The sequence below is a fragment of the Panthera leo genome, chromosome D1 (genome assembly GCF_018350215.1).
Source record: "Panthera leo isolate Ple1 chromosome D1, P.leo_Ple1_pat1.1, whole genome shotgun sequence".
Taxonomy (NCBI): domain Eukaryota; kingdom Metazoa; phylum Chordata; class Mammalia; order Carnivora; family Felidae; genus Panthera; species Panthera leo.
In genome coordinates this window covers 59587077-59609381 of record NC_056688.1, presented here as the reverse complement: position 1 = coordinate 59609381, position 22305 = coordinate 59587077, and the positions used below count along the sequence as shown (strand labels likewise).

Here is a 22305-nt window from a genome sequence, read left to right as displayed (position 1 = left end):
GATGGATAGTTTTTCTTGATTTGGGTTATTATGAATAAAGATGCCATCAACATTTGTATCCATAAGTGTTCACATAATTTTACATTCCCACTAAGATCTCTGGGTGCTCCATATCCTCTTCAAAATTTGGTATTGTTAAGGCACCTGGGTGGCCCAGTGGGTTAAGCGTTCCAACTTTTGATTTGGGCTGAGGTCATGATCTCGCAGTTCGTGAGATCAAGCCCCACATCAGGCTCTGCGTCTCTCTCTCTCTGTCTCTCTCTGTCTCTCTCTCTCTCTTTCTCTCAGGATAAATAAACTTAAAATTTTTTTTTCTTGTGAGTTTTTTAAGGTTTTTTTTTGTTTGTTTCTATGAGAGAGAACGGGGTGACACAGAGGGGCAGAGAGAGAATCCCAAGCTTTGCGCCCTCAGCATGAAACCTGATGCAGGGCCCACAGGGCCCAATCCATGAACGGACCTGAATTGAAATAAAGAGTCAGATGCTTAACTGACTGAGCAACCCAAGCACCCCTGGTATTGTTATTTTTTTTAATTTCGCCATTTTGGTGGGTATATAGTGGCATCTCACTATGTGTGTGTTGTTATTGATGTTTGTTTTTGTTTTGTTTTTGAGAGAAAGTGGAAGTGGGGGAGGGGAGAGAGAGAATCTTAAGCAGTCTCCACACCTAGCTCTGGAGCCTGACCCCGACCCTGACCCTGATGCAGGGCTCCATGTCACCATTGTGAGATTATGACCTGAGCCAAAATCAAGGCTTGGATGCTTTAACCAGCTGAGCCACGCAGGTGCCCCAGTGTTGTTTTTAAACAAGAAACAGTAGTTTATTTATCCTCCAGCAGTATATAAACACTTGCTATTATTATAGATAATCAGTTAATTAAAACTCTCTCAGCAGACCTATCTTGGCACACATGCTCAGAAACACTACAGGACTTTTTCCGTCACAACTAATCACTCATATCTCATTTCAATTCATTAAATACTTTTAGGTATTAGGTGAGTAACTGTGTTAATTAGAGGATCATATAGGTTTATATTGTGGTAAAATAGAAATAACTGAAGTAGTGCTTTAATTTGCATTTCCCTAGTGACTAATGATTTTGAGCATTTTTTTCATGTGCTTATTTACCGTCTATATATTTTATTGCTAAAGTATCTCTTCACATTTTTTTTGCCTGTTTTTTAAAAGAGTTCCTGTATTGCAATATTTCTTTATATATTCTAGATATTAGTCCTTTATCATTAATTTTTTTAATCATCCTAATATAAAGGCTTGTTTTTTCATTTTCTTTTTCTTTATTTTGAGAGAGAGAGTGTGCACACACATGTACCTACATGAGCAGGGGTGGGGGAGAGAGAGATGGAGAGAGAATCCCAAGCAGGCTCTGCACTGTCAGCACAGAGCACAATACGGGGCTCGATCTCACAAACCATGAGATCATGACCTGAGCCAAAATCAAAAGTCAGACACTTAACCGACTGAGCCACTCTGCGCCCCTCATTTTCTTAATAAAATGAAGAGCAGAAGTTTTCCATTTTTATTGTTTAATTAAAGTTTTTAAACTATAAAATAAGGGCGCCTGGGTGGCTCAGTTGGTTAAGTGTCCAACTTCAGCTCAGACTATGATTGCACAACTCGTGGATTCGAGCCCCGCATCGGGCTGTATGCTGACAACTCAAAATCTGCTTCAGATTCTGTGTCTCCCTCTCTCTCTGATCCTCCCCCACTCAATGCTCTGTCTCTCAAAAAATAAACAGGCGCCTGGGTGGCTCAGCTGGTTGAGCGACTGACTTCGGCTCAGGTCATGATCTCACGGTTTGTGGGTTCGAGCCCCGCATCGGGCTCTGTGCGGGAGCCTGGAGCCTGCTTCGGATTCTGTGTCTCCCCCTCTGTCTGCCCCTCCCCCGCTCATTCTCTGTCTCTCTCTGTCTCAGAAATAAACATTAAAAAATTAAAAAATAAAACACTAAAAAATTTTTAAACTATGAAATCAACTTCCTTACTAGACTGTTGAGGCTTTCTGCTTATTCTTGAGTCAGTTTTGATCATTTGCTTCTTCTAAGGAATTTGTTTCATTGAAGTCACCAAGTTTATTGGCATAAAGTTATTCATAACATTTTTCCTTATTAACCTTTTAAAATGTATGTATGATCTGTGTCTCTCTCCTGATTGATATTGGTAATATGTGTTTTTTCTCTTTTTTTTTCTTGATAGTCTACTAGCTTTTGGTTTTACTGCTTATTTCTATTATGTGTCCAGTTCAAAATGAATCAGAAACCTAAATTTCAAACTTAAAGCAGAAAACAAACCAGAAAATCTTTACAACTGTGAGTTAGGCAAAGATTTTTTTGACCCTAAATATACAGTCTGTAGAGGAAAAAAATGGTAAACTGGACTTCAGCAAAATTAAAAACTGCTGGTCACTGGGGCGCCTGGGCGGCTCAGTCCATTGAGCGTCCACAGATTGGAGGAAGATACTTGCAATTCATATATCTGATAAAAAACTTGTATCCAGATCATATAAAGAACTCTTAAAACTCTGTAATAGTAGGGATGCCTGGGTGGCTCAGTCAGTTAAGCATCTGACTCTTGATTTTGGCTCAGGTCATGATCCCAGGGTCATGGGATCAAGCCCCACATCAGGCTCCGCACTGGGTGTGGAGCCTGCTTGGGATTGATTCTCTCAGACCCTCTCTCTCTGTCTCTCTCTCTCTCTCAAATAAATAAATAAGCAAATAAATAAATAAAACAATAAGAACCTCAATAATAACAAAACAACCCAATTTTAAACATAGGCAAAATATTTAAACAGTTCCTTTACCAAAGAAGACCTGGATGTCAAGCACACGAAAAAATGTTCAGCATCAGTAGCTAACAGGGAAATGCAAGTTAAAACCATCATGGGATACCACTACCCACCTATTAGAATGACTGGAAATTAAAAAGACGTACACTACCCAATGTTGTCATAGATGTGGAGCAACTGGAATTCTCATACACTGCTGGTAAAAATATAAAATGATATTGGCACTGTGGTAAACAATTTGGCTTAAAAAGTTAGACATACCTGCATGCATATGGTCCAGTCATGCCACTCCTAGGTATTAACTCAAAAGTAATGAAAACATGTTTGTATACAGATGTTTATAGCAGTTTTGTTTATAATGGTCCAGACCTGGAAACAAGCCAAATTTCCACCAACAGCTGAATAGGTAAACAAGATGTGGTATATTTATGTAATGGAATGCTACTCAGCAGTTGATACACATAATTAGCATAGTGAATCGCAGGATAATTTTACTTGGTTTTGGAAGAGGTGAGACAAAAAAGTACCTGGAAGCATACCTACTCTATGATTCTAATCTATATAAAATTCTGGAAAATGCAAACTGATTAATCACAGAAAGCTGGTTGCCCAGGAAGAGAGGGTGTAAGGAGAGGCAGGAAGAGAGGGATTACAAAGGGGCATAAAAAAATTTTTGGAGGTGATGAGTGTGTTTGTTATCTTGACCTTGGTGGTAAATTCGCAGTGTGTGCATATATTGAAACTTAATGAAAATTGTGCATTATAAATATGTTATGTTTACTGTATGTCAGGTTTTTTTTATGTCAAAAAAAGAAAAAGAAGGATATCTCAAGGTGCCAGAAATAGAGAAACCAGCGCCAGAAGGAGATAGTAAACCTTGTTCTCAGGAAAGATAGAATTGCTGTGGACTAAGACCTTACATAAAATCCACACTCTGTCCTTCACAAATAGTCTAAACTACACTGTCCAATATAATAGCTGCTATTCACATATGAATATTTAAGTAAAACTTAAAATTAAGTTATTTATAGTATCCACATTTCAAGTGTCTGATAGGCACCTGTATTGACTATTGGCTATCATTGATCAGGACAGATTACAGAGCATTTCTATCATCCCACAAAGTTCAGTTTGACAACACTGGTCTAGAAACATTCTGTTCATTACCTGAGAAGTGTTAAAAAGTTATAAAATGTCTGGATCTTAGGTGAAAAGGAAAATTATTGATTGGTAGTCTAAGCTCTAAAACTTAGAAGCATGAGATCTTACTTTCTACTATTCTTACGATCTGGAATTGCAAGCTAAGAACTTTACACATTAACTAGTCTAGGACCATTGAAATCTTTGGGCTCCCAGCAGAAGAAAAGGTAAAAGTCTGTATAGGGACACTTTAAAAACCCAGGACACCTGAATGTCCTTATATAAAAAATACTCCCCACTGTAGACAAAATCAGAGGCAAAAATTATAAACCTCTTAGAAGGAAATAACCATCATGAAGACTAGTTAGCTGTTGGAGAGTTAGCACTCCGACAGCTCCATATAATAGAGAAGTTTGAAAGATCCTAAGATAACTGTGTGTTTTAAATGGTTAAGAAAGGTATCAACACTAAAGCAAAGGAATGAAGAGTAAGAATTATGAAGACTCTGTGTACCAGGACAATAAATATCTAGGCCAAACAAATACCAGCATACCTGTCAGATCCCACAGCCACAGAAGAGGAGCTGCCTTCATTTTTGGTAGGCTCTGTAATCTGGCTGAACCTAGAAGTAGATTGATACAGCACAATCTCAGAGGGAGACCATGTGGTCTATAACGCTTCTGTTCTAGGGTGCCTGCCTTTATTATCTCCTAAGCCATAGCCAGAACAGTTGATTTGTTCAGTGCAGGTGGTCTGCTGCCTTGATGTGGTAACACTCCGCACATTCTCCTTTGCAGACATTATGATCTCAACCAGCTGTTGGAGCCTCGAAGCGTAACAGCAGATCCTTTGGATTACCGCCTAAGCTGGCACTTGTGGGAGGTGCTGCGGGCTCTTAACTATACTCATCTCTCAGACCAGTGTGAGGGTGTGCTACAGGCCAGTTTTGCTGGCCAACTGGAAAGTGAGGGCCTCTGGGAGTGGGCCATCTTTGTCTTCCTGCATATTGACAACTCAAGGTGAGTGAGATGCCATGAACCCACGAGGTACACCTAAGGCTACAGGGGCAAAGAATCAGTCTCTTAGGGTTTAATTCATTAAGTAAGCGTCTAGAATGTATTTTCGGTCCAGCCTTGTGATAAACTTTAAGACCGTTCAGTCCACAGCTGTCTCTGTATTCATGTGAACAAGTTAGAAGTTTAGTGCCAAATAATGCTGTTTCTCAGGAGAGATCTCTGTGAACTGCAGTGATCATGGAAAACTTTAGACAAGAACAGGAAATAATTAAGTAGAAGAGGAAGGGTATATCCACATGGGGCAACCCATTAACACAGACATAGATTCAGTTGAATGTGGCATGTTTAGGTATTATGCAGAAATAATACTTGCTGAGCTGCCTCAGTGGATCTGTGAAGTGATATAATGAGTTGGCAGGGAGCTTTCCTGACTTTTTCTCTCTGTTGCCTTTCTCCCTCTCTGGCCTTCCCTTGCCATCCACCCATGCCTACCCCTCAAGTTTGGTAGCATCATATTTACCAATATATCCTTACTTAGGTGTGTTAGGATTTGGTTCTCTATCCTGAAATCGCCTTTTCTCCATGGTGTGAATGAGATAAATTGATGGAGATTTTTTTCCTGTTAATGGTAGTAGCATGGCATTACACTAGTAACAAAAACATTTATATAGTACTTTGTTGCATAGTACTTTTATATGGATATACACTCTGTTGTAAATACTTTATATCAAAATTAGTGCTCATAATGACTTTATAAAGTAACACTCTTACAATCTGTGTTTTACAGATGAGCAGCCCAAGGCAGGGAGAGAGTAACTTTTGCTCAAGGTCACATAGCTAGTAAATGGCAGAGTCTTCCAACTCAAGACATCCAGAGTCTGTGCTCTTAATCATTATGCTGCATTAACTGTCACGTGATACAGTGTGAAAAGGAGTTGAGTTTTGTAGTCAGACTTGCCTCAGTTCTAGATCCATCATGTACTCACTTTGACCTGGAGTAAAGCTTACTCTTTATCTATAAAATCATAATATTAATCTGTATCTAATCAAAGGTGGTTGTGGGATTAAAGGAGGAAAAGTTGACTTAGCCAAGTGTGTGACTCTTGATTTGGGTCATGAGTTTGAGCCCCATGATGGGCATTGAGATTGCTTAATTCAATTTTTTTTTTTTTTTTTTTTTTTTTTTTTTTTTTTTTTTTTTTTTTTACAGAAAGAGAGTAGAAGTATAAAGCATCTAGCACAGCCTTCCCTTAAAGGAATTTCTCCTCTTCTCCCTTACCAGGAAGCAAAATTATTTCATACTTTTCCTTTGAGTTTATTTAAATAAATTCATGGGGAATTTCAGAGGTTAAAAGTCTGGCTAATAAAACTGATGATTCAGAGTAGGCTCAAGCAGATCCTATTTCTGTTTATTTATTTAATTTATTCAAGTTATCTCTGTATCCAATATGGGGCTCAAACTCACCACCCCCTACTGAGCCAGCCAGGTGCTCCTGATAAAGAATTTTTAAAAAGAAACAGTTGAGATTGGGGGGTCCTTGAAAAGCCTTGAAAGGTGTTCAGAAAAGAATCTAAAATGAGAATACTTGTTTGGATTTGAAATTTAAATGGCTGGTCCTTTGGCCCAGATAGATAAGGACTCTAAGGGGACTTGAGATCAGAAAGAATGAGGGTAGCCTAAATCTAGAGGTAGAGAGAAATGAATTAGGAAAGTTGGTAGTTTTGAAGGGGAAAAAAAAAGCAAACAAGGACCTGGAAGAGGCCTTACCTTTAAAAACTACTTTGTTTACTTGTACTGACCATATGGGAGAAAAGGAAGGAAGAAGGTTGGGAATGAACTGCAAACAACTGCTCTGTGCAGAATAGCATTCTCCTATCCTAGTCCTTCATCTCCTGTTACAAGAAAGAAAATAAGGAAAAGAAAGGGAAAGCCTTTTCTTAGCCCTAGACAACCTTTCCTAGAGTATTAGTTTTCAGACTTTTTTGATCATGAAAATATAACGTGCTTAGATACTATTTCATTTAAAAAATAAATGTAGATATGGTGACTTTTTTTTTTTTTTTAAGTGAAGTTTGAAGTCCAATAAGGGTTAAGACTTGCAGTTTGAGAGACTATCCCATGGATCACTCTGCATTGTCTGAGGCAGTCTTCTCCATCAACGAAGATAGAATTTATTCAGCATTGTCTTTCTTCTTACAGCGTGCGTGAGAATGCTGTTCGAGAGCTGCTTACCCGGCACTGCCAACTATTGGAGACCCCTGAGTCTTGGGCTAAGGAGACTTTCCTGACCCAAAAGCTTTGTGTGCCTGCTGAGTGGATTAATGAGGCCAAAGCAGTGAGAGCACACATGGAATCTGACAAGCATTTGGAGGCCCTCTATTTGTTTAAAGCTGGACACTGGAACCGCTGCCACAAACTCATCATCAGGCACTTAGCTTCTGGTGAGTCCTCCTAGGGCCCGTGTCTCCTGAAATTACCCCAAATTCTTCCAGTCTCTGAATGCCATGATTAGTCTGGCCAGAGATGATATTCTCTATGGGACTTTGACATCTTGCATCAGATTACACTTGCAAGAGTTCTCTGTGCAGAGGAAACGTGGCCTGGAGAGGCTAGAGGGACAGGTTGACAGCAATATTGTTACGTCACCATTTGCCAAGGATATGCTTGATATGCATGAATTATGTTAAACTCTTCGTGTACTTAGGGAATTTTATTCACCAAAATTAAAAAAGAGATAACTGATACCTTAGAAATACAAAGGATCATTAAGAGACTACTGTGAACAGGTACATACCAACAAATTGGGCAATCTTGAAGAATTGGATAAATTCCTAGAAACATACAGCCTTCTAAGACTGAATCATGAAGAAATAGAAAATCTGAACAGACCAGTTACTAGTAAAACAGATTGAATTGGTAATCAAAAAACTCCCTTGGGGCGCCTGGGTGGCTTGGTCGGTTAAGTGTCCGACTTCGGCTCAGGTCATGATCTCACAGTCCGTGAGTTCGAGCCCCGCATCAGACTCTGTGCTGACAGCTCAGAGCCTAGAGCCTTTTTCACATTCTGTGTCTCCCTCTCTCTCTTCCCCTCCCCTGTTCATGCTCTGTCTCTCTCTGTCTCAAAAATAAATAAATGTTAAAAAAAATTAAAAAAAAACAAAACAAAAAAAACTCCCTACAAATAAAAGTCCTGGACCAGATGGCTTCACTAGTGAATTCTACCTAACATAGAATTAATACCAATCCTTCTCAAACTCTTCCAAAAAATAGAAGAGAGGAGAATACTTCCAAACTCATTTTATAAGGTCAGCATTATCCTAATATCAAACCAGACAAGGATATCATAAGAAAAACCATATTGGTACAGACCAATATTCCTGATGAACATAGATGTAAAAATTCTCAGCATATTATTAGCAAACCGAATTCAGCAATACATTAAAAGGATTATACACCATGATCAAATGGGATTTATAACAGGGATGGTTTAACCAAACAGTGTGATACACCATATTAATAAAATGAAAGATAAAAATCCTATGATTGTCTCAAGAGATGCAGGAAAAGTATTTGACAAATTCAGCATCCATTTATGATAAAAACTAGTTGGCATAGAAGGAGCATACCTCAATAATAAAGGCCATATATGACAAACCCACAGCTAACATCATATTCAATGGTGAAAAGCTTTCAGCTTTTCCTCTAAGATCAGGAAGAAGACAAGGATGCCCACTTTCACCACATTTGTTCAACATAATAATGGAAGTCCTAGTCAGAGCAGTTAGTCAAGAAAAATAAATAAGAGGCATCCAAACTGGAAAGGAAGAAATAAAACTATATCGTTTGCAGATGACATGATGATTATATATAGAAAACCCTGAAGACTCCACCAAAAAAACTCTTGGAATAAATGAATTCAGTAAATTGCAGGATACAAAATCAATATATAGAAATCTGTTGCAATTCCATATACTAATAATGAACTATCAGAGAAATTAAGAAAACAATCCTGTTTTCAATTGCATCTAAAAGAATAAAATACCTAGGAATAAATTTAACCAAAGAGATCAAAGACCTATACCCTAAAAACTATGACAGTGATTAAAGGAAATTAAAGACACAAAGAAATGGAAAGATATTCCATGCTTGTGGATTGGAAGAATTGATATTGTTAAAATATCGATCTACTAAAACAGTCTACAGATTCAGTGCAATTTCTGCCAAAATTCCAGTGGCATTTTTCACAAAAGTAGAACAAACAACTCTAAAATATGCGTGGAACCACAAAAGACCTCCAGTAGCCAAAGTGATCTTGAGAACGAAGAACAAAGCTGGAGACATCACACTCCCTGATTTCAAATTCAGTTACAAAGCTGTAAGAAACTAAAACAGTATGGTATAGGCCTGAAAACAGACACATAGATCATTGGAACAGAGTAGAGAGCCCAGGGGGTGCCTGGGTGGCTCAGTCGATTAAGTAAGTGTCCGCTCCTGATTTCAACTCAGGTCATGATCCCACATTCATGAGTTCAAGCCCCATGTTGGGCTCTGCTTAGGATTCTCTTCCCCGCCCCTCCCCTCTCTGTTTGTGCTCTCTGTGTCTTAAATCTAAAAAATAAACTTTAAAATCAAGAGTAGAAAGCCCAGAAATAAACCCACACGTATGTGGTCAATTTATGACAAAAGAGCCAAGAATATACAGTCTTCAATAAATGGCATTGGGAAGACTGGACAGCCATATGCAAAATAATGAAACTGGACCATTGTCTTACACCATATACAAAAGTTAACTCAAAATGGATAAAGACTTGAACTGTAAGACCTGAAGGCATAAAACTAGAAGAAAACATAGGTAGTAAGCTCCTTGACATCCATCTTGATGATGATTTTTTTTTTTTTTTTTGGGATGTGACACCAAAAGCAAAGGCAACAAAAGCAGAAATAAATGGGACTACATCAAGCTAAAAGCAGCACCTGGGTGGCTCAGTCATTTGGGTGTCTGACTTCAGCTCAGGTCATGATCTCGTGGTTTGTGAATTCAAGCCCTGCTTCAGGCTGTGTGCTGACAGCTCAGAGCCTGGAGCCTGCTTCAGATTCTGTGTCTCCCTCTCTCTGCCCCTCCCCTACTAATGCTCTGTCTCTCAAAAATAAATGTTTAAAAAAAAAAATTTAAAGAACTCCTAAAAATAACCAAAAAAAACCTGATTGAAAAATAGGCAGAGGAAAATGCCTGGGTGGCTCAGTCGGTTGAGCATCTGACTACAGCTCAGGTCATGATCTCACGGTTCGTGAGTTCGAGCCCCACATCAGGCTCTGTGCTGACAGCTCGGAGCCTAGAACCTGCTTTGGATTCTGTGTCTCCCTCTCTCTCAGTTTCTCCCCTGCTCGCTCGTTTGTTCTCTCTCTCTCTCTCTCTCAAAAATAAGTAAAGATTAAAAAATTAAAAAAAAAAATAGGCAGAGTATCGAGTAGACATTTTCCTAAATAAGATATATATAGATGGCTCACAGTTACATGAAATGATATGTGCCACTAATCAGAAATGCATATCAAAACCACAGTGAGATACCACCTCATCCCTGTTAAAATTGCTGTTGTCAAAAAAAATAAATAAGGCTGGTGAGGATGTGGAGAAAAGGGAACCCTTGTGCACTGTTAGCGGACATGTAAATTGGTGCAGCCGCTATGGAAAACAATATGGAGGTTCCTCAGAAAATTAAGAATAGGGGCACCTGGGCCCCTCAGTCTGTTAAGCATTCAACTTTGGCTCAGCTCATGATCTCGCGGTTTGTGAGTTCAAGCCCCACTTCGGGCTCTGTGCTGACAGTCCAGGGCCTGGAGCCTACTTCAGATTCTGTGTCTCCCCCTCTCTCTGCCTCTCCCCACTCACACTGTGTCTCTTGCTCTCTCAAAAAGTAAATAAAATAAACATTGGGGTGCCTGGGTGGCCGAATCGGTTAAGCATTCTACTTCGGCTCGGGTCAGGATCTCACGATTTATGAGTTCGGGTCCACGTCAGGCTCTGTGCTGACAGCTCAGAGCCTGGAAGCCTGCTTCGGATTCTGTCTCCTCCTCTCTCTGCCTCTCCCCCACTTGTGCTCGGTCTCTCTCTGTCTCTCAAAAATAAATAAATGTAAAAACAATTTTTTAAATAAAAAAGTAAATAAACATTAAAAAAGAAAAAAGAAAAGAAAGTTAAAAATAGAACTACCTACCATATGATTCAGTCATTCCATTTCCAGGTAGCTATCCAAAAAAAAAAATGAAAACACAACTCAAAAAGATACATGAAACTCCATATTCATTGCAGCATTATTTACAGTAGCCAAGATAGGGAGACAACCTAAGTGTCTATCAGTGGATGGATAACGAAAACAGTGTGTGTGTGTGTGTGTGTGTGTGTGTGTGTGTGTGTGTGTGTGTATTGTATATATAGGCAATGGATTATTATTCAGCCATAAATAAGAATGAAATCTTAGTATTTGCAACAATATGGATGGACCTCAAGGCATTATGCTAAGTCAGAGAAAGACAAATACTGCATGATATCACATTATCTGGGGAATCTTTAAAATAAGAAAAAAAAAAAAAAAAAAAGGCTTATAGATACAGAGAACAGATTGGTGGTTGCCAGAGAGGTGGGAGGTGGAAGTGGGCAAAATGAATAAGGGAGTCAAAAGATACAAACTTCCAATTACAAAATAAATAAGTCATGAGGATGAAATATACAGCATGGCAACCATAGTTAATAATACTGTGTTGCATATTTGCAAGTTGCTAATAATAGAGGGGGAGCCAGGCTGACTCAGTCAGTGGAGCATGCAACTCTTGGTCTTGGGGTTGTGAGTTCAAGCCCCACAATGGGTGTAGAGGTTACTTAGAAATAAAATCTTTAAAAAAAAGAAAGTTGCTAATAGAGTAAATCTTAAAAGTTCTCATCAGAAGAAAAAAATAATTCTGTATGGTAACATAACCAGACATTGTGGTTGATCGTTTTGCGATATATCCAAGTATTGAATTGTTATGTTGTGTATCTGAAACTAACATAATGTTATAGGTCAATTATGTCTCAAGAAAGAAAACAGAGGGGTGCCTGGGTGGCTCAGTTGGTTAAGCATCCGACTCTTGATTTCAGCTCAGGTCATGATCTCACAGTTTCGTGAGTTCTAGCCCCATGTCAGATTCTGCACTGACAGCGCAGAGCCTGCTTGAGATTCTCCCTTCCTCTCTGCCCCTCCCTGGCTCATACCCTCTTCTTCTCAAAAATAAATAATAAATTAAAGGAAAAAAAAAAAAAGGAAGAAAAAGAAAACAGAAAAAAACACCCAGATGTCTCTGTTTGGGGAACTGAAGCAAGAACTTTTTCACATTTTTCTTTGGAGAATTTCAAGATATCTACTTGAAATATCTGTGCAATTCTCTAGTTCGACCCAACATTATTTCCCCTTCCTTCCTGTTTTGGATTTCTGTCATGTCATCTGTGTACTTTTGAGAACCATATACTTGTGCAGACATAGTGCTTAATATTTTGTTTCTTCAGATGCCATCATTAATGAGAACTATGACTACCTGAAGGGGTTCTTGGAAGACCTGGCACCTCCAGAGCGCAGCAGCCTAATCCAGGACTGGGAAACATCAGGACTTGTTTACTTGGACTATATTCGGGTCATGGAGATGCTTCACCAGATACAGCAGGTACCTGAGTCTTTGAACTACTGCTTGGTTTTCCTTTTCCCTGGCCGTTAAAGCCACAGAGACCTCAAAAGGCCTGAGCGACCACTTGAAAAACTTAATGGCAAAGATAGAATGGTCAGTGCAAAAGGGATGTTTTGATGAGGCTAATTTGCTGTAATCACTATGACACCTGTATCAAAACTTAAAAAAAACTTCTGTTTTGTACTTATTACCAGTGGTACGTACAGTAGACATGCCCGAGGCTTGTCCATAGTCTCCCCTTGTCTAGCCCTAGTTTGAGTGAACAACTCAGGGATGAGAGAGATAGGAAGGTCAGAGATTTGGTGAAGGTAGTTTCATACATCATTTGGCATGTTTAAAATTGCATATATTAACAGTTTTTTTAGTCTTCATTAAAATGTATTGGGGTCAGTCTTGATAAGATCATAAGAGAGACCTCCATTGCTTATAGCACAAAGACCAAACTCTGGAATATAGAATTAAAGCCCATATAAAGGCTTTTACCTTTCACTCCTGCTTATTCCTACTAGTGTTACCCCCACATTCCAGATGCCACCTTCTCTAATCACACTAAATTACTCATGGAGTTTCCAGCAGAATTTGTTTTATTTCACTCTTGAGCACACATACATTCATCCTTTAAGATCTGCATTGCTGGGGGCACCTGGGTGGCTCATTCAGTTAAGCATCTGACTCTTGGTTTCTGCTCAGGTCATGATCTCCTGGTTCCTGGGATGGAGACCTCCCTACATGGGGCTGTGTGGTCATAGCACAGAGCCTGCTTGGGATTGTCTGTCTCCCTCTACCTCTATGCCCATAGCCCCCTCTCTCTCAAAATAACCTTAAAAAAAAAATTTACATTGCTGTAAGCTCTATTTTGTTCTCGTTTTCCCCAAGAAATGTTTATTGCACTTTATTTTTTACTACCAAAGCACTTGGTACATTAGTCTACTAACTGTATTTTAGTTACTTATCTACATCTGTCTTGCAGTTATCATGAGCACCTTTTGGGGAGATCTTCTTTAAGATTAAAGGTAATAGAACATAGAGGTTAAGAATCGAGTTCTAGAGCCAAACTGTTAGATTCAATTAATGGTTCTCACTCATTAGCTATGTGACCTTAAGCAAATAAGTTAATGGCACAGATTATCATAGATACTGACAGTTGTCACAAAGCTTAAACAAAATACACTGTGTTTTAGCAGACTACTTTATATATACTAAGTGCTTAGTAATTATTATCTGTTACCCTTATCAGAATTCCCACTACTAGTATAGTGCCTGGCACATAATATGCATAACTTATTTGCTACATGTTTAAGATGGATTAAGAGCATCATCCCTAAATTATCACTGAAGAAAACTCTTTTCTAGTTGAACATTAATACTTTAACACAATCTAGTTATTGAGAACTTACTATGTCCCAAGCACTGGTGGATTTGGGGGATATGAAGGTAAGCAGTACTGTATGTTTTACCCTTACCAAAGTAATAATTTTGTTGAGGAAGATATTTCCAGGTAAACCAACAGTTACTATAGAATGGTACGTGTAACGATTAAGCACGGAGTATCTTACAGCAACACATAAATTGAGTACCTAACCCAGTCTGAGGGTTATAGTAAGGCTTTCTAGAAGTGAGTCTCATTTCTTTCAGATGAAAAAGAAGGATGGGTGGGACAGAATGCTTTAGCAGAGAGAATAGCATAAGTATGAGTCTAGAGGTCAGAGAGATCGTAGTGCTTCCAGCGAACTTTTAATAAGAGTAAGTATTGGTGTGTGGAGTGGAAAGGGAAACCGTGTAGGTGTAGTAAAATCACAAAATCTCTCACCTGGACTGCTGTAGTAGACACCTAATTGGCCTCCCTGCTTCTACACTTGTTCCTTTACAATTTATTTCCACACAGCAACCAAAGTGATCCTCTTTTTTTTTTTTTTTATTTTTTTTATTTTTTTTATTTTTATTTTTATTTTAACGTTTATTTATTTTGAGAGAGTGAATGAGTGGAGGAGGCGCAGAGAAAGAGAATCCCAAGCAGGCCTCAGCACTGTCAGCACAGAGCCCAATGCAGGGCTCGATCTCCTGACCAGGAGATCATGATCTGAGCTGAAATCAAGAGTCAGACGCTTAACTGGCTAAGCCACCCACGTGCCCCAGAGTGATCTAATATACAAATAATATAATCTCACTCTAAAATCATTCCAGGGGCTTGTCATTTCACTTAGAATAAAGTGCTCCTTAGGAAGTCTTAAAAGCTCTGCATGAATAATTCTTACCTTTTTCGTGCCATGGACCTCCTTGACAGTCTGGTAAAGCCCATGGATGGCTGTCTAATGTGTTTTGTTGCAAAAATTTGAATACATGGGATTACAAAAGAAACCAGTTATGTTAAAATATAGTTACCAAAATATTAAGAACTTATAGTAAGTAATAACTGCTTTATTAAGATCTTAAATAACAAGCTCAGCAGTGGATCTTCTAACTACTCTAATTTTGAAATACTACATTTAAAAATCACTAACAACTGTAATGTAATATGAAAATAGCTGTGATTTCTGCTGATGACAAAGTCACAGTTATTGCTTGACATCCACATTAATAATTAAATGCTAATTTTTAGTAAAAAAAAATTTTAGTAAAAATTTTTCCCAGTCCAAGTTCACAGACTTTCAAAATTCTAAGGACCCCAGTTATGATCCACTGGTATATAAAACCTCTCCAGTTTTATCTTTTTCTATTCTCCTCTTTAAACTCTGCATTTTAAACTGCTTTTAAACTCTGCACCCAGGTACCTGGATAGCGCTCAGTTGGTTGAGCATCTGACTTCAGCTCAGGGCATGATCTCGCAGTTCATGAGTTCGAGCCCTGTGTTAGGCTCTGTGCTGGTAGCTCAGAACCTGGAACTTGCTTCGGATTCTGTCTCCCTCTTTCTGCCCCTCCCCCCACTTGCTGTCTTTCTCAAAAATAGACATTAGAAAAAAAATTTTTTTAAACTGCATTTTACCATTCTTTGCATTCCCATCTTGTAGTTTTAGCTGTTCTCTTGGCCTAGAAAGCTTGACCTTCTCGTTATTAAGGTCTCTAGTTAGATATGACCTTCCTCAAGGAATCCTTTCCTGATCCCCCAATCTGAAGTAGCCATCCAGTTTTTCTACCACATTACCCTCTTTGATTCATCTGCATAGCTTATGATTCTTTAAGATTTATTTCCAATGGTTTCTTTATTTTCTATGAATTTCTTGAGAGCAAAGACCTCATTTTATTTACCACCTTTAGAAGTCCAGTTGAAGACTGGATTATTTTGGATAAAAAAGTACTTGTAGAGGTGTTAAATGGTAGATTCTGCAAAGCCCAAAAATAGATTCAATGAGAGAGATACTTCGTGGAAGGGTTGAAGGAGCATTTGGTGAAGGAGGAGGTATTAGTATAGTTAATGTAAGAGTTTGAGAGAGGAGGGCTAACCAAGAGTCACATGTGAGACAAACAGGAATAAGATGCTGCTGGAAAGTATTCAGAACATAATAAAGAATAAAAAATACAGGGTTCCTGGCTGGCTGAGTTGGAAGAGCATGCAACTCTTGATCTCAGGGTCATGAGTTGGAGCCCCACACTGGGGGTAGAGATTACTTAAATAAATGAACTAAAAAAAAATTTTTTTTTAAAGAATAAAAATACAGGGGTTCCTGAGTGGCTTAGTTGGTTAAGCAATTGACTTCGGCCCAGGTCATGATCACCCGGTTCGTGGGTTCAAGCCCCACATTGGGCTCTCTGCTGACAGCTCAGAGCCTGGAGCCTGCTTCAGACTCTGAATCTCCCTCTCTGTCTTCCCCTCCCCTGCTTACACTCTGTCTCTTTCCGTCTCTCAAAAATAAATAAACGTTAACAAAAATAAAAAGAGTAAAAATACAGACTTGCTTTTTAGAAAGGTCACTCTGGCTACCGGATAGATGGTAGGGAAAAGGATGTAATGGGGATGACACTGAAGATAGTGATCAAGGTCTTAAGTAATGATAACCTCAGCTAGGGTAAGTGGCCCTGGAAAGGGGAGTGGAAAATTGGAATATTAAGCTAAAGATTTAGTAATCATCAGCACATTAATCATAATTGAAGCCATAGGAATGGATCGCGACGCATAGAGAGAGGGCATACAGTGAGAAGAGGGCCCTGTGGTATTTTAGAGAGGGTTGTGAACTTGGAGTTAGGATACCGAAATTAAATACTAGTTTGGGCTCCACTTTTTACTTACTGTGCATTCTTAAGAAGTCATACAATTTCTCTGAGCCCAGATTTATCTGTATTTTTGGTGCCATGTTAAAGCTTGCTAGTTAAAATGGTTCATGAATGCTAATCTCCAGACTTGTCCATTCTGGGGCTCTATGTACTATATGTTACTTTCCTCTGGTGGATTACTGCTGAGGTTGCGCCTTGTCCTCAGTGATTAGGCTGTATAGTGGTTACATGACACTGCCAGTCAGTTTCGCGGGTTTTCTCTGTTGTTTCAGAGCATTGCATAGTCAGTCTATGGATAGAATTGGGTGAGGGGACCTCCTCTTGGCCTAACTGGTTTCTCTGCTTCTTTGTAGATGGATTGCTCAGTTTATGAGATGGAGCAGTTACACACCAAAGTGACCTCACTGTGCAACCGCATACAGCAGATCCAGTGTTACAATGCCAAGGATCGCCTGGCCCAGTCAGGTAAGCCTCCATCCTTTCCCTGCTTCCTGCCTGCATGTTTCCTGTCTTTATGATTATTATACCTCTGCCCTGATGCCCTCCCTTCCCACCCCTCATCCTTGGTCCCCATTCCATTTTTTTTCTCTCCAGACATGGCCAAACGTGTAGCCAACCTGCTGCGGGTGGTATGGAGCCTTCGGCATGCCCCTGATGCAACCTCCGACTCAACACCAGACCCTCAGCGAGTCCCTTTGCGTCTCTTGGCTCCCCACGTTGGCCGACTCCCCATGCCTGAGGACTATGCCTTGGAGGAACTGCGTGGTCTCACACAGTCCTACCTGCGAGAATTGACTGTTGGAAGCCAGTGAACCCCAAGTTCCTCCCAACACACTCACATGCTTGTTCACACTCACCACACAAAGATCCTTTGCATTGAGTTGATTGGCACTGTTTGCCATTCTCTTGGTTAGCTGTGGAATCCATCCTGTTTTCCTGCTGCCCCAAGCAGCAGCCTCCGTTTGTTCAGGGCTTTTCTTACTGAACAAAACGTAAGGGCTTTTGGAACCCAAAAAGGAGTCAAGCCTCTTTTTACCATCCTTAAAAAACCATTCTTTTTTTTTTTTTCTCTTTTGAAAAATGATCAATAAAACACCTTTGGCAGAATCCCCCCCCAGAGAACCAGGGAATCCTTTTCCACTCTCAGCCATTCTGGATCTTGTGGCCCTCCATGCCAGCCTGCTACCCTACTCCTACCTCAGCCCTTTTATACTAGGACAAATGTGTTAATCAAAGACTGTCCTTCCTTAACAGATGAACTATCCACACAAGGAAGGAGAATCTGTCTCTTAAGTAGGTTGATGACTTGACACTGTTTTAGAGTCCAAAGAGGGTTGGACTGAGTTAGGAAGCAGTAACAGGGTCTTTCTGACTCATTTAGGGTAGAAGTGAGTGCCTGCCGTGGAGGGATGAATCTTCAAGGCTTGTTTGTTCTGCCTTGAATGTTGCATGAACACCAAACCTTTCCTGCTACCATGTGCAGGAACTCTTGGTCACAGACCCCATGTCTCTGGGAAGCTCCAGAACTCAGTTTGATCCCTGGTTTTCAATCATCTTGCTAGGCCTCCATTCTGGATTTCCCTGAAGAGTTTGGATAAAACATGGCAGGTTGGGTAGCCCTCCTCATCCTTTCTCTTCTAGCCCAAAGCATTTCCTACCCATTGTCTACAGTCCTAGAACATAAAACCATTACTGAGGCAGGCAAGGAGCTGGGCTTTAGGGGCTTTAGTGGAGGGCCTTTGCTACACTGCTGCCAGCTATGGGGAGTCCCAGGTAAAGACCTGTGACAGCTGGTATTAGGTCTGTCACAGACAACATGGCCACCTCTAGGTCTTTATGCATGAAGATTATGTAAAGGTTTTTATTAAAAAGTATATATATATATATATAAATAAATGATCTAGATTATTTTCTTCTTTTTCTGAAGCTACTTTTCTTAAAAAAAAAATAAATAAAATGAAATGTTTATAGCATTCCTGCTATTGGCCTTTTCCCTTTGTGTTTTTTGAGCCTTCTTACCCCAAGGAGCTTTATAGTAGCCTCAGTTGATCTGCAATCTAAACGGAGATGGGGCATGGGTTAAAGAAAGAACAATCAAAGGCTAAATTTATGAGCAAATTTAGGGGTGAGTAGGTTGAGATTATTAATTAATCCTGTTCATATAAAAATATTTATAAGCATTTTTTTATGTGCTTGGATTCCCAGTGAGGGATCAGGGAAGAGTCTCATTGCCTTTAGGGTTCAAAGCCTCCTGGCTTTTCTGCTCTGGAGGTTTTGTTTGTTTTTAAAACTTGGATCATACTCATGTTCCATTGTGTAATGGGGTTAATGATCTTTTATGTTGCTGCTAAACAGACCTGTTTTGCAGAGGGAGCAGATGGGTCTGATGAGTACTATTTGTGGTGGGGTGGAGGTTGTTTGTTTGTTTTTTGGTCTGTTAAACTGAAGGTGTCAGCAAATTCCAATTAGGATTAGGCCAAAGACACTGGGACATGGAGGAATTTGGAATTTGGAGCTAAAGCAGAGTAGGTCTGGGGCTTCCCTTTAATTTAGATCTGCAAGGACAAGGGTAACTCAGCTGGGAATCTCCGTTACTGACTGTGAACCTGAGTCACAGAGCATTACTGGGCTTCTAGCAAAGAATTCCTGTTCTGGTTTCCTTGTGAGAGAGGTGTTGTGTGAAAAGTAAATGTGCCTTAGAAATGGTTAGCCTTTAGAAGTGTTAAAGAATTGTGAATATGTGCAGTGTTTCCTCTTAGGACAAGTATTTCATATCCATGTATTTTTTAAAGGCTGTATGTCAGATGTTTATCATAGCAGCTATGTTACATCACAGACAACAGACTTACAGTTCAAAGTGAATGATAAGATGAAGCTCTTCTACATTTCAAAACTCCATGTTAAGTTTCTCAAAAATATAAAAACGGGAATCAGTTTTCTCAAAACTCTTAAAGAGTTATGGAATCTGCAACCTCATATAATACCTAAAATAAGTGTATTTCCTTGGCAGAATGCCGAAGTCAAAGTCAGGAAAGGTCTGGAGATTAAATGTTGGATTAGCCAGGGCGCCTGGGTGGCTCAGTCGGTTAAGCGTCTGACTTCAGCTCAGGTCATGATCTTGCGGTCCGTGAGTTCGAGCCCCGCGTCGGGCTGTGGGCTGATGGCTCAGAGCCTGGAGCCTGCTTCCGATTCTGTGTCTCCCTCTTTCTCTGTCCCTCCCCCGTTCATTCTCTGTCTCTGTCTCAAAAATAAATAAACGTTAAAAAAATTAAAAAAAAAAAAAAATGTTGGATTAGCCAAACCAAGGCCTGCAGGAGCTGCTCTTTTCAGATGCAGTAGTAGACTCAGCTGCTACTTTGTATTAACTGAAAATTACTTGAGATTTTTTGTTTTTAAAAAAACCAGCTCTTCAACTTATCAATTTTACCAAAGTTCTGTATTGTAATACAGTAAAACCTTGGATTACGAATAACTTGTTCTGGGAGTGTCCCACAAGACAATCAAACATTTCTAATAAATTTTAACTGGATAAACGAGCGACGTCTTGGAATATGAGTAGCATGTGATGCTGAACGTCACATCACAACGGAGCCAATGGTTTTCTTTCTCCTCTCTCAGTGGGATTGTGGGTGATCACCCCCCATGCTTGGATGCTCAGTCCCAGGCCTTGGTGTTTGGCAGAAATCAGTAATTTTTCAGAACGTTGTAAGGTGCCCACAACTGGCATTAGTGTATTTTTTGTCACTGCAAAGCACCTATGGACACTGCTTTGCTTTTCCATACAAGAGTAAGCTTAGGAATGCTTTGCTTCATTCTAGGTCAGGCTGCCTGCAGATAGAGACCCTTGCCTCTGCTGCCTTATTGCCAGTTATGTTAAATACAGTAGACAGGTGTTTGTTAACACTGTACTGTAGTTAATATCCACGAGAATGTATACAATGGCTATGGTATAGAAAAAGATGCTATTAACCCAATAGATAGTAGTGATTCTGTTAGTGCTAGTGAAAGTCATCCTAACAATGGTCCTCTCATCTCCCTCACACCAGCCACAAAGGTTTTCAAAGGTAAGTACAGGTGGGGGTTTTTTTTTTTTTTGTATTTTCTTATATTACAGTATTGTTATCATTTTTATATGAATATTTTTGGGTTGTGGAACAAATCATCTGAGTTTCCATTATTTCTTATGGGGGAATTCGCTTTGATATACAAGTGCTTTGGATTATAAGCATGTTTCCGGAATGAATTATGCTCGCAAACCAAGGTTTTACTGTATATTGATTTCTGCTTTAAACCTTCATTTCTTATGTTTTCCTGAGGGTTTTTTATTAACCTATTACTGTAGAGATTTTCACCTATGCAAGAGTAAGATGCTGTCATGAATCTACATGCAACATTTGTCAAAATCCTTTCCTCTTTACCTCCATTATATCTGCCCATCCCACAATGGTATTTCTAAGGTAGATCATCATTTCCTCAATACCTAAGAATTTATAACAAGTAAATTTTTATAAACATAATCACAATGCCTTTGTCACACCTAACAAAATTAATAATTCCTAGATAGGAACTGACATCCACTGCATTTTCAAATTTTCCCAGCTGTCTCAAAGGTCAAGTTTTACTGTTGAATTGTTTGAATTAGGATCTCAACAGGGTCCATACTTTGCATTTGGTTGATAAATCTCAAGTATCATATTATCAACTCTCTTCCCCCTCTTTTTTTTTTTTTTTTTTTTTTTTTTTTTTTTTTTTTTTTTTTTTTTAACATCCTTTATTTGTTGAAGTAGGTGGATCATTTGTCCATTAGGGGTTTTTTTGTTGTTGTTTCCATGATTTATATTATTTATTTTTTTAATTTACATCCAAGTTAGCATATTGTGCAACAGTGATTTCAGGAGTAGATATCTTAATGCCCCTTACCCATTTAGACCATCCCCCCTCCCGCAGCCCCTCCAGTAACCCTCTGATTGTCCTCCATATTTAAGAATCTCTTATGTTTTGTGCCCCTCCCTGTTTTTATATTATTTTTGCTTCCCTTCCCTTATGTTCATCTGTTTTGTATCTTAAAGTCCTCATAGGAGTGAAGTCATATGATATTTTTGTCTGTCTAATTTCACTTAGCATAATACTCTCTAGTTCCATCCACGTAGTTGCAAATGACAGGATTTCATTCTTTTTGATTGCCGAGTAATACTCCATTGCACATATATACAACATCATCTTTATCCATTCATCCATCAGTGGACATTTGGGCTCTTTCCATACTTTGGCTATTGTTGATAGTGCTGCTGTAAACATTGGGGTGCATGTGCCCTTCGAAACAGCACACCTGTATCCCTTGGATAAATACCTAGTAGTGCAATTGCTGGGTCATAAGGTAGTTCTATTTTTAATTTTTTGAGGAACCTCCATACTGT

At 39.3% G+C, this 22305-nt stretch overlaps 1 protein-coding gene across 7 annotated transcripts in view; it reads left to right on the top strand.

Annotated features, from left to right (window-relative positions):
* Positions 1-17904, top strand: part of NUP98 (nucleoporin 98 and 96 precursor) — a 114162-nt gene extending 96258 nt beyond the window's left edge. For 6 of the 7 annotated variants that reach the window (XM_042905556.1, XM_042905557.1, XM_042905559.1 and 3 more), the window contains 5 exons: positions 4744-4965; positions 7163-7404; positions 12504-12658; positions 17242-17353; positions 17483-17904. In XM_042905556.1, the coding sequence (XP_042761490.1) occupies positions 4744-4965; positions 7163-7404; positions 12504-12658; positions 17242-17353; positions 17483-17700 (949 nt within the window). In that variant the 3' untranslated portion in view covers positions 17701-17904. Of the gene's footprint in view, positions 1-4743; positions 4966-7162; positions 7405-12503; positions 12659-13649; positions 13693-17241; positions 17354-17482 lie in introns of those variants that run through there. The other variant, XM_042905562.1, reaches the window with a different exon arrangement.
* Positions 17905-22305: the final 4401 nt, after the last annotated feature.